The following is a 16,613-nucleotide window of genomic DNA, read 5'->3' as shown; positions in this document are numbered from 1 at the left end:
AACAGTGCATAGAGAGCTTTATGTAATGGGTTTCTATGGCCGAGCAGCTGCATCCAAGCCTTATATCACCAAGTGCAATGCAAAGCGTCGGATGCAGTGGTGTAAAGCATGCCGCCACTGGACTCTAGAGTAGTAGAGATGTGTTCTCTGGAGTGACAAATCATGCTTCTCTGTCTGCCAATCCGATGGACGTGTCTGGGTTTGGCGGTTGCCAGGAGAACAGTACTTGCCTGACTGCATTGTGCCAAGTGTAAAGTTTGGTGGAGGGGGGATTATGGTGTGGGGTTGTTTCTCAGGGGTTGGGCTTGGCCCCCTAGTTCCAGTGAAGGGAACTCTTAAGGCGTCAGCATACCAAGACATTTTGGACAATTTCATGTTCCCAACTTTGTGGGTACAGTTTGGGGATGGGCCCTTCCTGTTCCAACATGACTGCGCACCAGTGCACAAAGCAAGGTCCATAGAGACATGGATGAGCGAGTTCATGGTGGAGGAACTTGACTGGCCTGCACAGAGTCCTGACCTCAACCCAATAGAACACCTTTGGGATGAATTAGAGCAGAGACTGTGAGCCAGGCCTTCTCATCCAATATCACTGCCTGACCTCACAAATGTGCTTTTGGAAGAATGGTCAAACATTCCCATAGACACACTACTAAACCTTGTGGACAGCCTTCCCAGAAGAGTTGAAGCTGGGATGCCATTATAGTTCATGTGCGTGTAAAGGCAGGCATTCCACTACATTTGGCAATATAATGTGTGTGTATACGTATGTATGTATATATATATATATATATATATATGTATACACACACCAGCAACTTTATTAAGTACACCTTGCTAGTGCCAAGAAAATATCCCCCACACCATTACACCACCACCACCAGCCTGAACCATTGATACGGGTCCGGATAGATCCATACTTTCATGTTGTTTACACCAAATTCTGACCCTAACATCCGAATGTTGCAGCAACCAGTCTGCCCATTCCCCTCTGACCTCTGACATCAACAAGGCATTTTTTTCCTCAAAACTGCCGGTCACAGGATATTTTCTCTTTTTCTGACCATTCTATGTAAACACTAGAGATGGTTGTGTGAAAATCCCAGTAGATCAGCAGTTTTTGAAATACTCAGACCAGCCCGTCTGGCACCAACAACCATGCCATGTTCAAAGTCACTTAAATTCCCTTTTTTCCCCTTTTTTGTTACCAAGCAATTGAACAGGTGTACCTAATAAAGTGGCTGGAGAGTGTAAGCATTAACAGCATTATATATATTAATACTATGACTAGTCTAGAGTGCACTCTAAGAGAATGGCTAGGATATGGTGCAATGTTCACTGAAAGGGACCACTTAGCATAAGCACCAAGTGTAGATCTCTTGGTCGCAGCTGCAAAGGAACAGTCATTAGTCCTAACTCTTTGGCCTTCTAGTGTTGGGGCCTAGTTGTAACATTGGTGCACATGAGAATAGCGCCTGTCAAGCCTGCAGGAAGTAATACTAGATGGCTGTATGGTCAGTTCCTAAAGGGCTCAGACACTCTAGCAGCAGATAGTAAATCCCCAGAGCAGCAGCTCTGTGTTCCATTGATATTGAAGCTCACCATCCAGTCACACACAATGATTAGTCCACTCTCTGCTGTGCACCCAGGTGATTCAGGCTCTTGGCACATCTGGACTCAGCACTGCTGATCCTTCTCAGGCCACTCTTAAGCAGCAGACGAGGCACACAATGGAGAGTGATTCGCACTCTCCCCCATGGCAAGAGGAAGCTGTGTCCTCTACAGCTTGAGAAAATGCAGCTGTTTCCACTCCTCCTGGAAAGCTCCCTCTGAGAAATGCAGTTCAATAGTCAATAAGAGTCCATAGCATGACTCCTTTCCTGAACTTCATTTCCCACTTTCCACTACAGCCAGCATAGAGGTCTATGGAGCTCCTTGACTTCCCAGCTCCCCCTGCTGGCCGGAGGCAGACAGTGAGGTGAATCATGCTATTAGTTCAGTGATAGTGTAAAGAGCTGCGGCAATCTCATCATAGCCAAGTACCTGGCTACATGCTGTATATGTGACATATGTTCATATAGGTAATTTGCTATAAGAAAGAATCTCTTTAATTTGACTGTAGCAGTGAACAGATTTGACCTAAGGATTTAAACAGACTAGAACAAGAAGATGATGTTAAACATTTGTAAGGGGAAAATGTGTGATGTGTATAATTTTCCTGTCTTGATTCTCCCCCAGGCCCTGGAAGCAGTCAACAGTCACCTGCGCCTGCTTTACCCAGATAGTGAAGATCTATTTGACATTGTCCTTATGACTAATAATCACGCACAAGTCGGAGTGAGACTTATTAATACCATAAACCATTATAGTAAGTATGATGCTATGCAGCCATTTTTTATGTACACAGTCATTCATGGTCTTATACTCTCCACATTCTTTTCCTGCATGCATAATGACCATCTATAGTATATACTTAGGTACTTAGAACTCAACACACAACAGATCAGTATTTGTGGGAAGACCATACCAGGCTTTAATATTTAACAAGGTAATTTAAGAAAGTGCAAAGTACACTACATGCAAAGTACTGTAACATGCATCAATCAATATTCGTGCTACTAGATGTACTTTACTCAGTTATAACATAAAAACTGGAGATGAAAACTAATTGGTTGCATTAGTATTTACACTTTGCACATATTTATTATGCTTTGTTTTCTAGCTTACTATATATTATTATTATTATACAGGATTTATATAGTGCCAACAGTTTGCTCAGCGCTTTACAATATAAGGGAGACAATACAGCAACAATACAGTTCAATATAAGAGGGAAAGGAGGGCCCTGCTCCTTGGAGCTTACATGCTAGGAGGGAGGGGCTAGTGATACAAAAGGTAGTAACTGTGGGGGATGGACTGGTTGGAAGAGTAGAAGATTCCATTATTAGCCGAGGGCAGGATAGGCTTCCCTGAAGAGATAGGTTTTCAGAGATCACCTAAAAGTGAGCAGAGTAGGCGATAGTCTGATAAATTGGGGTAGAGAGTTCCAGAGGATGGGGGAAGCTCTGGAAAAGTCCTGGAGACCAGCATGGGAGGAGGAAACAAGGGAGCTAGAGAGCAGGAGGTCTTGCTAGGAGCTGAGAGTGATATTTAGAGACAAGATCGTTGATGTAATTTGGGGCAGAGTTATAAATGGCTTTATACGTTATTGTTAGTGTTTTGAATTTTATCCGTTGGGCAATGGGAAGCCAGTGGAGGGATTGGCAGAGAGGGGTGGCAGATACAGAACGGTTAGTAAGGTGAATGAGTCTGGCAGCGGCATTCATGATAGACTGAAGATGGGACAGCCTGCGATTAGGTAGGCCAATGAGGAGGGAGTTACAATAGTCAAGGCGAGATATAACAAGGGAGTGAATAAGTTGCTTAGTGGTTTCCGAGGTTAGGAACGGTCGTATCTTGGAGATGTTGCGGAGATGAAGTCTACAAGATTTGGGCAGTGAATGGATTTGGGGGTGAAAGGACAGATGGGAGTCTAGGATTACACCTAGTACCCTGGCATGAGGGGAGGGAATGATGATTGTGTTATTGAGTATTTGCTATGCATAGCAATTTTCAGATAGACTGGAGCTAATAAATGCTAACGGCCAAAGGGCGCAAAATAGTCTAGCACCAGCACTGAGTGTAATCATTGTTTGTTAAAGGTAATTAAAGAAACCTTTCATTATTCCAGAGCTGTATAGCAAATGGTAAACAATATAACTGCATGAAACAAGTTTGGCATAAAGTGCCCAGCATTGAATTCAGGTGACTAGTTCTACTCGTTACCGGACTGAACATAAGTGTTATAATTATATAAGGGCTGGTGCATGTTTCAGGCTTGAATGTTTGTAATTGCCGTATATTGTTTTTTTTCAGATCTTTTTATTGAACGTTTCTGCATGACTGGAGGCAACAGCCCCATTGGCTACCTTAAAGCTTACCATACCAATCTATACCTCTCATCTGATGCTCAGAAGGTACAGGAAGCTATAGAAGAAGGTAAGCAACTGCCTTCAATAGAGATGAAGGCTGTGAGGTAGACCTGTGCGATTTGTTACAAATCGAAATTCAGACAACATTTTCGTTATTTGGAGATTCAGATGTATCTGAATCTGTAAATCGCAATAGTAATGAATTCCAACGAATCCGAAATAAATGATAATGAAAACAACTAATTCATTTATATTTATTTGTTTCAGTAGGATTACATGATGCAATAGTTTGGGCCTTTTGTTAATGTTTGAAGCATCCAAAATAATGTAATGACATAATGAATGATCCACAATTATTCAGGTCCTTTCATTTTAGTCCGATGAGAGTGGAGCAGTAGTCTTTGACTCCTGGATAATCAGCCAAATCTTTTTGCATTCATGTTTCATTATTATAAAAAATACACTACATATGATACGGAAACATATTGCAATCAATTCAGTAAGATATAAAAGTGAAATAATATTCCAATTTTTTGTGTTTGAGTTGGATGGAGGTGGATCCATCAGAATCTCATCCTAATCATAACATAACAAACTAGACAATCTACAATTTCTGGGGAAATTGTGTAAAGTGTTCTTGCCGCAACCTTTACCAAATGATTGATGAAATGTAAGCAGTGCACATTGCAAGCCTGATAGTGAGAAATGCATTTCAGCTTGTATTTTGAAGCTCACAGTCCAGCCTGGTGAGTCATCTGCCTCTTGAGTGACCTTTGGTTGCTGCACCTGGAGAGGGCGGAGTAGGCTCACTGTGCTGAGACAGCTGGGTTGCTATGACAACTCACTCTGAGAGGAATGTCAGCATGTGTGTTCTAAACAGGCTTTTTAAACTTGCCAAGTTCAATTGCGTGCTAAAATTAGTATTAATTAAATATTAAAGAAAAGAAACATAGTGTCTTATCCGGGATATCAATTATTTATTTTTATTTTTATTTTAATTTTTTTTTTATTTTAATTTTATTTTAATTTTAATTTTTATTATTTTATTTTATTTTTAATTTTATTTTTATTTTTATTTTATTTTAATTTTATGTTTATTTTTATTTTAATTTTAATTTTAATTTTATTTTTATTTTAATTTTATGTTAATTTTAATTTTATTTTTATTTTAATTTTAATTTTATTTTATTTTTAATTTTATTTTTATTTTTAATTTTATTTTTATTTTAATTTTATGTTAATTTAATTTTATTTTAATTTTTATTTTAATTTTATTTTTATTTTAATTTTATGTTAATTTTATTTTGATTTTAATTTTTTTTTAAATTTAATTTTATTTTTATTTTAATTTTTATTTTATTTTTAATTTTATTTTAATTTTAATTTTTTTTATTTTTATTTTAATTAAATTTTTATTTTATTTTTATTTTTATCCAGACTGAATAAGAATACCATCTCATTTATACAGAAGGAACTGTCATTCCCACTGCAAATATTTTTTATTTATTTTAATTTTTATTTAATTTTTATTTTATTTTTAATTTTTATTTTGTTTTAATTTTAATTTTTAATTTTATTTTTATTTTAATTTTATTTTATTTTTATTTTTATCCAGACTGAATAATAACACCATCTCATTTATACAGAAGGAACTGTCATTCCCACTGCAAATATTTTTTATTTTTTATTTATATTTTTCATTCATAGTTTTTGTTTTTTCACATTGATAAATTAATTTATTTTATATATTTACACAAATCATATATTTAAGTATAACTAGACAATCTACAATTTCTGGGGAAATTGTGTAAAGTGTTCTTGCCGCAACCTTTACCAAATGATTGATGAAATGTAAGCAGGGCACATTGCAAGCCTGATAGTGAGAAATGCATTTCAGCTTGTATTTTGAAGCTCACAGTCCAGCCTCGTGAGTCATCTGCCTCTTGAGTGACCTTTGGTTGCTGCACCTGGAGAGGGCGGAGTAGGCTCACTGTGCTGAGACAGCTGGGTTGCTATGACAACTCACTCTGAGAGGAATGTCAGCATGACTGTTCTAAACAGGCTTTTTAAACTTGCCAAGTTCAATTGCGTGCTAAAATTAGTATTAATTAAATATTAAAGAAAAGAAACATAGTGTCTTATCCGGGATATCAATTATTTATTTTTATTTTTATTTTTTTTTATTTTAATTTTAATTTTTATTTTATTTTATTTTTAATTTTATTTTTAATTTATTTTAATTTTATGTTAATTTTAATTTTATTTTTATTTTAATTTTATTTTTATTTTAATTTTATGTTAATTTTTATTTTATTTTTAATTTTATTTTTATTTTAATTTAATTTAAATTTTATGTTAATTTTAATTTTATTTTTATTTTAATTTTATTTTTATTTTAATTTTATGTTAATTTTAATTTTATTTTTATTTTATTTTAATTTTATTTTATTTTTAATTTTATTTTTATTTTATGTTATTTTTATTTTATGTTATTTTAATTTTATGTTAATTTTATTTTTATTTAATTTTTTTTTTAATTTTAATTTTATTTTATTTTTTAATTTTTATTTTTATTTTATTTTAATTTTATTTTAATTTAATTTTTATTTTATTTTTATTTTTATCCAGACTGAATAATAATACCATCTCATTTATACAGAAGGAACTGTCATTCCCACTGCAAATATTTTTTATTTATTTTAATTTTAATTTTAATTTAATTTTTATTTTATTTTTCATTTTATTTTTGTTTTAATTTTAATTTTTAATTTTATTTTTATTTTAATTTTATTTTATTTTTTTATTTTAATTTTAATTTTATTTTATTTTTATCCAGACTGAATAATAACACCATCTCATTTATACAGAAGGAACTGTCATTCCCACTGCAAATATTTTTTATTTTTATTTATATTTTTCATTCATAGTTTTTGTTTTTTCACATTGATAAATTAATTTATTTTATATATTTACACAAATCATATATTTAAGTATAATTAATTGATGTAATTATTTGATTATCGGTGGTACACTTATGAATTCATTATATCACATAAGGTAGAATATATTGGAGCGCGGTACACTACTGGTATTCGTGAACATTTTTAGTGACAGCAGGGTTAGCTGAACATTTTGATATAAGATATGTGTAGGTGGGCTTGAAAATGAAAGAGTGATGGCAGTTTACAAATCATGTTCTGATTTTTCTGATTTTTCCTTTGCACACTCTAGCTGTGCTGTGCTGCTCAATGCATTCCTATGGGAAAATTTCGCCGCAAAAACCGCGATATTTCTTGAACGATTCGGCGAAACGTTCTACAAAGTAATAGCAATCCGATCGGGATCAATGCGCACGTTTTGATATATTACTTGTCTTTGTAGTGTAAAAACTGTGGGAGGAGTTAGCGTGGCAAATATGGCTATAATAAGAAAAAGAATTAGATTTCAAATATGGCAGAGAAGAGCGGTTAAAAACAAACTGCTTCAAATTGCTCACTTCACTGGTGTCTTCACAATTTCTGTGGAAATTGTGTGGTGTTCTGGCCTCCACACAACTGGAGTGGGCAGGTTAGCTTTTGTCTCTCTGCTTCCTGCTCACACAGCTGGGTTCCTATGGCAACTCCCTCCACACCAAGGGCAGAGTCATGGTTATAAACAAACTGCTCCAAGTTGCTGACATCAGTGGCGATTGCCATCTTCAAACGGTTGTAGTTTTAAAAGTATAAATGCTACCGTGAAAAGGCTTATATTGTGACAATCACAAGAAACAGACCTAAATTTTGATATATAGTATGTCTCTGCAATATTAAAAATGAAGGCACAGTCGCAGTTTAAAAACGTCCCTTAAAATTTCTTGTGTCTAAAGTGGAGTTTCAATGAAAGTCAATGGGAGGAGTGAGGTGCAAACAAATGGTCATATTCTGAAAACTATCAGGAGTATGTCCTAGCCGTGAACATTTTTAGTGACAGCAGGGTTAGCTGAACGTTTTGATATAAGATATGTGTAGGTGGGCTTGAAAATGACATAGTGATGGCAGTTTACAAATCATGTTCTGATTTTTCCTTCCACATTGCAGCTTTCTCACTCTAATGTGACTCAGCTGCCCCCTGAGTGACCTTTGGTTGCACCTGTTACCTCAGTCAGTCACAGGTGTGTGAGGAGCTGTGCTCTAAACAGGCTATTTAAACTTGCCAAATTCACTGGCGATTGCCATCTTCAAACGCTTGTAGTTTTAAAAGTATAAATGCTACCGTGAAAAGGTTTATATTGTGACAATCACAAGAAAAAGACCTACAGTTTGATGTATAGTATGTCTCTGAAAGATAACAAATGAAGGCACAGTCGCAGTTTAAAAACGTCCCTTAAAATGTCTGGTGTCTAGAGTGGAGTTTCAATGAAAGTCAATGGGAGGGGTGATGTGCAAACAAATGGTCATATTCTGAAAACTATCAGGAGTATGTCCTAGCCGTGAACATTTTTAGTGACAGCAGGGTTAGCTGAACGTTTTGATATAAGATATGTGTAGGTGGGCTTGAAAATGGCAGAGTGATGGCAGTTTACAAATCATGTTCTGATTTTTCCTTTGCACACTCTAGCTGTGCTCTGCTGCCACTCTAGATGCACCATTCATTCCTATGGGAAAATTTCGCCGCAAAAACCGCGATATTTCTTGAACGATTCGGCGAAACGTTCCACAAAGTAATAGCAATCCGATCGGGAACAATCCGCACGTTTTGATATATTACTTGTCTTTGTAGTGTAAAAACTGTGGGAGGAGTTAGCGTGGCAAATTTGGCTATAATAATAAGAATAAGAACTAGACAATCTACAATTTCTGGGGAAATTGTGTAAAGTGTTCTTGCCGCAACCTTTACCAAATGATTGATGAAATGTAAGCAGGGCACATTGCAAGCCTGATAGTGAGAAATGCATTTCAGCTCGTATTTTGAAGCTCACAGTCCAGCCTCGTGAGTCATCTGCCTCTTGAGTGACCTTTGGTTGCTGCACCTGGAGAGGGCGGAGTAGGCTCACTGTGCTGAGACAGCTGGGTTGCTATGACAACTCACTCTGAGAGGAATGTCAGCATGACTGTTCTAAACAGGCTTTTTAAACTTGCCAAGTTCAATTGCGTGCTAAAATTAGTATTACTTAAATATTAAAGAAAAGAAACATAGTGTCTTATCCGGGATATCAATTATTTATTTTTATTTTTATTTTTTTTTATTTTAATTTTAATTTTTATTTTATTTTATTTTTAATTTTATTTTTATTTTAATTTATTTTAATTTTATGTTAATTTTAATTTTATTTTTATTTTAATTTTATTTTTATTTTAATTTTATGTTAATTTTGTATTTTATTTTTAATTTTATTTTTATTTTAATTTAATTTAAATTTTATGTTAATTTTAATTTTATTTTTATTTTAATTTTATTTTTATTTTAATTTTATGTTAATTTTAATTTTATGTTAATTTTAATTTTATTTTTATTTTATTTTAATTTTATTTTATTTTTAATTTTATTTTTATTTTATGTTATTTTTATTTTATGTTATTTTAATTTTATGTTAATTTTATTTTTATTTAATTTTTTTTTTAATTTTAATTTAATTTTATTTTTTAATTTTTATTTTTATTTTATTTTAATTTTATTTTAATTTAATTTTTATTTTATTTTTATTTTTATCCAGACTGAATAATAATACCATCTCATTTATACAGAAGGAACTGTCATTCCCACTGCAAATATTTTTTATTTATTTTAATTTTAATTTTAATTTAATTTTTATTTTATTTTTCATTTTATTTTTGTTTTAATTTTAATTTTTAATTTTATTTTTATTTTAATTTTATTTTATTTTTTTATTTTAATTTTAATTTTATTTTATTTTTATCCAGACTGAATAATAACACCATCTCATTTATACAGAAGGAACTGTCATTCCCACTGCAAATATTTTTTATTTTTATTTATATTTTTCATTCATAGTTTTTGTTTTTTCACATTGATAAATTAATTTATTTTATATATTTACACAAATCATATATTTAAGTATAATTAATTGATGTAATTATTTGATTATCGGTGGTACACTTATGAATTCATTATATCACATAAGGTAGAATATATTGGAGCGCGGTACACTACTGGTATTCGTGAACATTTTTAGTGACAGCAGGGTTAGCGGAACGTTTTGATATAAGATATGTGTAGGTGGGCTTGAAAATGGCAGAGTGATGGCAGTTTACAAATCATGTTCTGATTTTTCTGATTTTTCCTTTGCACACTCTAGCTGTGCTGTGCTGCTCAATGCATTCCTATGGGAAAATTTCGCCGCAAAAACCGCGATATTTCTTGAACGATTCGGCGAAACGTTCTACAAAGTAACAGCAATCCGATCGGGATCAATGCGCACGTTTTGATATATTACTTGTCTTTGTAGTGTAAAAACTGTGGGAGGAGTTAGCGTGGCAAATATGGCTATAATAAGAAAAAGAATTAGATTTCAAATATGGCAGAGAAGAGCGGTTAAAAACAAACTGCTTCAAATTGCTCACTTCACTGGCGTCTTCACAATTTCTGTGGAAATTGTGTGGTGTTCTGGCCTCCACACAACTGGAGTGGGCAGGTTAGCTTTTGTCTCTCTGCTTCCTGCTCACACAGCTGGGTTCCTATGGCAACTCCCTCCACACCAAGGGCAGAGTCATGGTTATAAACAAACTGCTCCAAGTTGCTGACATCACTGGCGATTGCCATCTTCAAACGGTTGTAGTTTTAAAAGTATAAATGGTACCGTGAAAAGGCTTATATTGTGACAATCACAAGAAACAGACCTAAATTTTGATATATAGTATGTCTCTGCAATATTAAAAATGAAGGCACAGTCGCAGTTTAAAAACGTCCCTTAAAATTTCTTGTGTCTAAAGTGGAGTTTCAATGAAAGTCAATGGGAGGAGTGAGGTGCAAACAAATGGTCATATTCTGAAAACTATCAGGAGTATGTCCTAGCCGTGAACATTTTTAGTGACAGCAGGGTTAGCTGAACGTTTTGATATAAGATATGTGTAGGTGGGCTTGATAATGACATAGTTATGGCAGTTTACAAATCATGTTCTGATTTTTCCTTTCACATGGTAGCATTCTCACTCTAATGTGACTCAGCTGCCCCCTGAGTGACCTTTGCTTGCACCTGTTACCTCAGTCAGTCACAGGTGTTTGAGAAGCTGTGCTCTAAACAGGCTATTTAAACTTGCCAAATTCACTGGCGATTGCCATCTTCAAACGCTTGTAGTTTTAAAAGTATAAATGCTACCGTGAAAAGGTTTATATTGTGACAATCACAAGAAAAAGACCTACAGTTTGATGTATAGTGTGTCTCTGAAAGATAACAAATGAAGGCACAGTCGCAGTTTAAAAACGTCCCTTAAAATGTCTGGTGTCTAGAGTGGAGTTTCAATGAAAGTCAATGGGAGGTGTGAGGTCCAAACAAATGGTCATATTGTGAAAACTATCAGGAGTATGTCCTAGCCGTGAACATTTTTAGTGACAGCAGGGTTAGCTGAACGTTTTGATATAAGATATGTGTAGGTGGGCTTGAAAATGAAAGAGTGATGGCAGTTTACAAATCATGTTCTGATTTTTCTGATTTTTCCTTTGCACACTCTAGCTGTGCTGTGCTGCTCAATGCATTCCTATGGGAAAATTTCGCCGCAAAAACCGCGATATTTCTTGAACGATTCGGCGAAACGTTCTACAAAGTAATAGCAATCCGATCGGGATCAATGCGCACATTTTGATATATTACTTGTCTTTGTAGTGTAAAAACTGTGGGAGGAGTTAGCGTGGCAAATATGGCTATAATAAGAATAAGAATAAGAATATATATGTGAGATAACAATAAGTGTTCCTTGCTATGCAAGAACACTTAATAAAAACTAGACAATCTACAATTTCTGGGGAAATTGTGTAAAGTGTTCTTGCCGCAACCTTTACCAAATGATTGATGAAATGTAAGCAGTGCACATTGCAAGCCTGATAGTGAGAAATGCATTTCAGCTTGTATTTTGAAGCTCACAGTCCAGCCTGGTGAGTCATCTGCCTCTTGAGTGACCTTTGGTTGCTGCACCTGGAGAGGGCGGAGTAGGCTCACTGTGCTGAGACAGCTGGGTTGCTATGACAACTCACTCTGAGAGGAATGTCAGCATGTGTGTTCTAAACAGGCTTTTTAAACTTGCCAAGTTCAATTGCGTGCTAAAATTAGTATTAATTAAATATTAAAGAAAAGAAACATAGTGTCTTATCCGGGATATCAATTATTTATTTTTATTTTTATTTTAATTTTTTTTTTATTTTAATTTTATTTTAATTTTAATTTTTATTATTTTATTTTATTTTTAATTTTATTTTTATTTTTATTTTATTTTAATTTTATGTTTATTTTTATTTTAATTTTAATTTTAATTTTATTTTTATTTTAATTTTATGTTAATTTTAATTTTATTTTTATTTTAATTTTAATTTTATTTTATTTTTAATTTTATTTTTATTTTTAATTTTATTTTTATTTTAATTTTATGTTAATTTAATTTTATTTTAATTTTTATTTTAATTTTATTTTTATTTTAATTTTATGTTAATTTTATTTTGATTTTAATTTTTTTTTAAATTTAATTTTATTTTTATTTTAATTTTTATTTTATTTTTAATTTTATTTTAATTTTAATTTTTTTTATTTTTATTTTAATTAAATTTTTATTTTATTTTTATTTTTATCCAGACTGAATAAGAATACCATCTCATTTATACAGAAGGAACTGTCATTCCCACTGCAAATATTTTTTATTTATTTTAATTTTTATTTAATTTTTATTTTATTTTTAATTTTTATTTTGTTTTAATTTTAATTTTATTTTTATTTTAATTTTATTTTATTTTTATTTTTATCCAGACTGAATAATAACACCATCTCATTTATACAGAAGGAACTGTCATTCCCACTGCAAATATTTTTTATTTTTTATTTATATTTTTCATTCATAGTTTTTGTTTTTTCACATTGATAAATTAATTTATTTTATATATTTACACAAATCATATATTTAAGTATAATTAATTGATGTAATTATTTGATTATCGGTGGTACACTTATGAATTCATTATATCACATAAGGTAGAATATATTGGAGCGCGGTACACTACTGGTATTCGTGAACATTTTTAGTGACAGCAGGGTTAGCTGAACATTTTGATATAAGATATGTGTAGGTGGGCTTGAAAATGAAAGAGTGATGGCAGTTTACAAATCATGTTCTGATTTTTCTGATTTTTCCTTTGCACACTCTAGCTGTGCTGTGCTGCTCAATGCATTCCTATGGGAAAATTTCGCCGCAAAAACCGCGATATTTCTTGAACGATTCGGCGAAACGTTCTACAAAGTAATAGCAATCCGATCGGGATCAATGCGCACGTTTTGATATATTACTTGTCTTTGTAGTGTAAAAACTGTGGGAGGAGTTAGCGTGGCAAATATGGCTATAATAAGAAAAAGAATTAGATTTCAAATATGGCAGAGAAGAGCGGTTAAAAACAAACTGCTTCAAATTGCTCACTTCACTGGTGTCTTCACAATTTCTGTGGAAATTGTGTGGTGTTCTGGCCTCCACACAACTGGAGTGGGCAGGTTAGCTTTTGTCTCTCTGCTTCCTGCTCACACAGCTGGGTTCCTATGGCAACTCCCTCCACACCAAGGGCAGAGTCATGGTTATAAACAAACTGCTCCAAGTTGCTGACATCAGTGGCGATTGCCATCTTCAAACGGTTGTAGTTTTAAAAGTATAAATGCTACCGTGAAAAGGCTTATATTGTGACAATCACAAGAAACAGACCTAAATTTTGATATATAGTATGTCTCTGCAATATTAAAAATGAAGGCACAGTCGCAGTTTAAAAACGTCCCTTAAAATTTCTTGTGTCTAAAGTGGAGTTTCAATGAAAGTCAATGGGAGGAGTGAGGTGCAAACAAATGGTCATATTCTGAAAACTATCAGGAGTATGTCCTAGCCGTGAACATTTTTAGTGACAGCAGGGTTAGCTGAACGTTTTGATATAAGATATGTGTAGGTGGGCTTGAAAATGACATAGTGATGGCAGTTTACAAATCATGTTCTGATTTTTCCTTCCACATTGCAGCTTTCTCACTCTAATGTGACTCAGCTGCCCCCTGAGTGACCTTTGGTTGCACCTGTTACCTCAGTCAGTCACAGGTGTGTGAGGAGCTGTGCTCTAAACAGGCTATTTAAACTTGCCAAATTCACTGGCGATTGCCATCTTCAAACGCTTGTAGTTTTAAAAGTATAAATGCTACCGTGAAAAGGTTTATATTGTGACAATCACAAGAAAAAGACCTACAGTTTGATGTATAGTATGTCTCTGAAAGATAACAAATGAAGGCACAGTCGCAGTTTAAAAACGTCCCTTAAAATGTCTGGTGTCTAGAGTGGAGTTTCAATGAAAGTCAATGGGAGGGGTGATGTGCAAACAAATGGTCATATTCTGAAAACTATCAGGAGTATGTCCTAGCCGTGAACATTTTTAGTGACAGCAGGGTTAGCTGAACGTTTTGATATAAGATATGTGTAGGTGGGCTTGAAAATGGCAGAGTGATGGCAGTTTACAAATCATGTTCTGATTTTTCCTTTGCACACTCTAGCTGTGCTCTGCTGCCACTCTAGATGCACCATTCATTCCTATGGGAAAATTTCGCCGCAAAAACCGCGATATTTCTTGAACGATTCGGCGAAACGTTCCACAAAGTAATAGCAATCCGATCGGGAACAATCCGCACGTTTTGATATATTACTTGTCTTTGTAGTGTAAAAACTGTGGGAGGAGTTAGCGTGGCAAATTTGGCTATAATAATAAGAATAAGAATAAAAATAAGAATAAGAATATATATGTGAGATAACAATAAGTGTTCCTTGCTATGCAAGAACACTTAATAAATCCGGGATTCATTTTATTCCATTCATTACTTTCGTTACTCCTATCAGCTCATTCTATTTCTCTCTATGGGTTGGACTAGCAGGGATTACTCAGAGTGCATAAGTAATCTCCCGAAATAACGAACTAACACGTAAAAACAACTAAAGCCAATCTTCCCAAATAACTTCTGTAAACACAAATCGATTCAGAACAACGAATATATGAAACCAATCCAAATATACAAACGGAATTCTGAAAAAGAACCATTCTAACAAAATGAATACAATGAAACAAAATGGTTTACCTAACAAATTAATCTGAATCAAAACAAATTTTTCTATTATGCACATCTCTATTGTGAAGTTCAAGGCTTCATGACTGTTAGGTTCCATGCACACTGGGCATTTTAATAACGCTGGTAACGTTAGCTGTGTAAAGTCACATTAAAAACCGTGAGTTTTTTAGTGTTTTTAGCGCTTTAGCATTAGCTGTGTTTTGCCGCATTTTTTGTGTTTTAGTGTTTTTAGCATGTTTTTTTTACCAAAAAAAAACATATTTTTTTGCTCGGAAAAGTCCAAAAACGCCAGTTTTCCGTGTTTTACAGCATTTTACCACATTTTTCAGCATTAGAGCGTTTTTACAGCTGAAAAACTCCTCTAGAAACCCACTAGTTCTGGTCCCAGAAGACAATGGGGCCATTCACAAAGTGCAGCGCTTCTCGCAGTGGGCACCCAGCTGTGAAGCCGCAAACTGTCACAGCCAGGTACCCACACTTAAGATGCCGGCGCCAGGGAGAGAAGACGGCCAGTGAAACCAGCGGTGGTGAGGACACTGCTGGACCAAGGGACAGGTAAGTGGCTGTTTTTTTAAAAGTCTGTAGCTACAGTTTTTGTAGCTGCTGACTTTTTTTTTTCAGGTGGAACTCCGCTTTAAATATGATTATGCAAAATGCAAGGTGTTTATTTTGTTTGGTAAACACTTGGTGGTTACTATTCCAAGTAAGTTTGTTTTGGCGCTGGGAGCTTTCAGAGTAGAGACTTTTAGTGCAGACAAGGGTAGTATTGATGGTATAGAGCAGGGGTCCTCAAACTTAATAAACAGGGGGCCAGTTCAATGACAACCACACTGTTGGGGGGCAGAACTATAGTTTGAAAAACAAATTTGAACAAATGTAACGCAGTAGACACCACAGTGCACTGTACACTGGAATGCACACTGGACATCACAACGCACTGTACTCTAAAGCACTGGACACCACAATGCTCTGTACACTGGAATGCACTTGACACCAAAATGCACTGTAATGCACTTGACACCGCAATGCACTGTACTCTGTAACGCACTGGACACCACAATGTACTGTACTCTGTAACGCACTGGACAGCACAATGCACTGTACTCTGTAACGCACTGGACACCGCAATGCACTGTACTCTGTAACGCACTGGACACCGCAATGTACTGTACTCTGTAACGCACTGGACACCGCAATGTACTGTACTCTGTAACGCACTGGACACCGCAATGTACTGTACTCTGTAACGCACTGGACATCGCAATGCACTGTACACTGTAGTGCACTGGACACCGCAATGTACTGTACTCTGTAACGCACTGGACACCGCAATGCACTGTACACTGTAGCGCACTGGACACCGC

General features: G+C 34.3%; 1 protein-coding gene across 1 annotated transcript in view; it reads left to right on the top strand.

The window, feature by feature from the left end:
* Positions 1-16,613, top strand: part of NT5C1A (5'-nucleotidase, cytosolic IA) — a 65,351-nt gene that overhangs the window by 19,246 nt on the left and 29,492 nt on the right. The window contains exons 3-4 of the mRNA XM_089676678.1: positions 2,239-2,368; positions 3,916-4,038. Coding sequence (XP_089532804.1) covers positions 2,239-2,368; positions 3,916-4,038 — 253 coding nt within the window. The remainder of the gene's footprint in view (positions 1-2,238; positions 2,369-3,915; positions 4,039-16,613) is intronic.

Source organism: Staurois parvus, unplaced genomic scaffold (assembly GCF_062004578.1).
Source record: "Staurois parvus isolate SC_StPar_1 unplaced genomic scaffold, SC_StPar_1.0 ptg000172l, whole genome shotgun sequence".
NCBI lineage: Eukaryota > Metazoa > Chordata > Amphibia > Anura > Ranidae > Staurois > Staurois parvus.
Note: the sequence above shows the minus strand (reverse complement) of the source record. Positions and strands in the feature narration are given on the sequence as shown.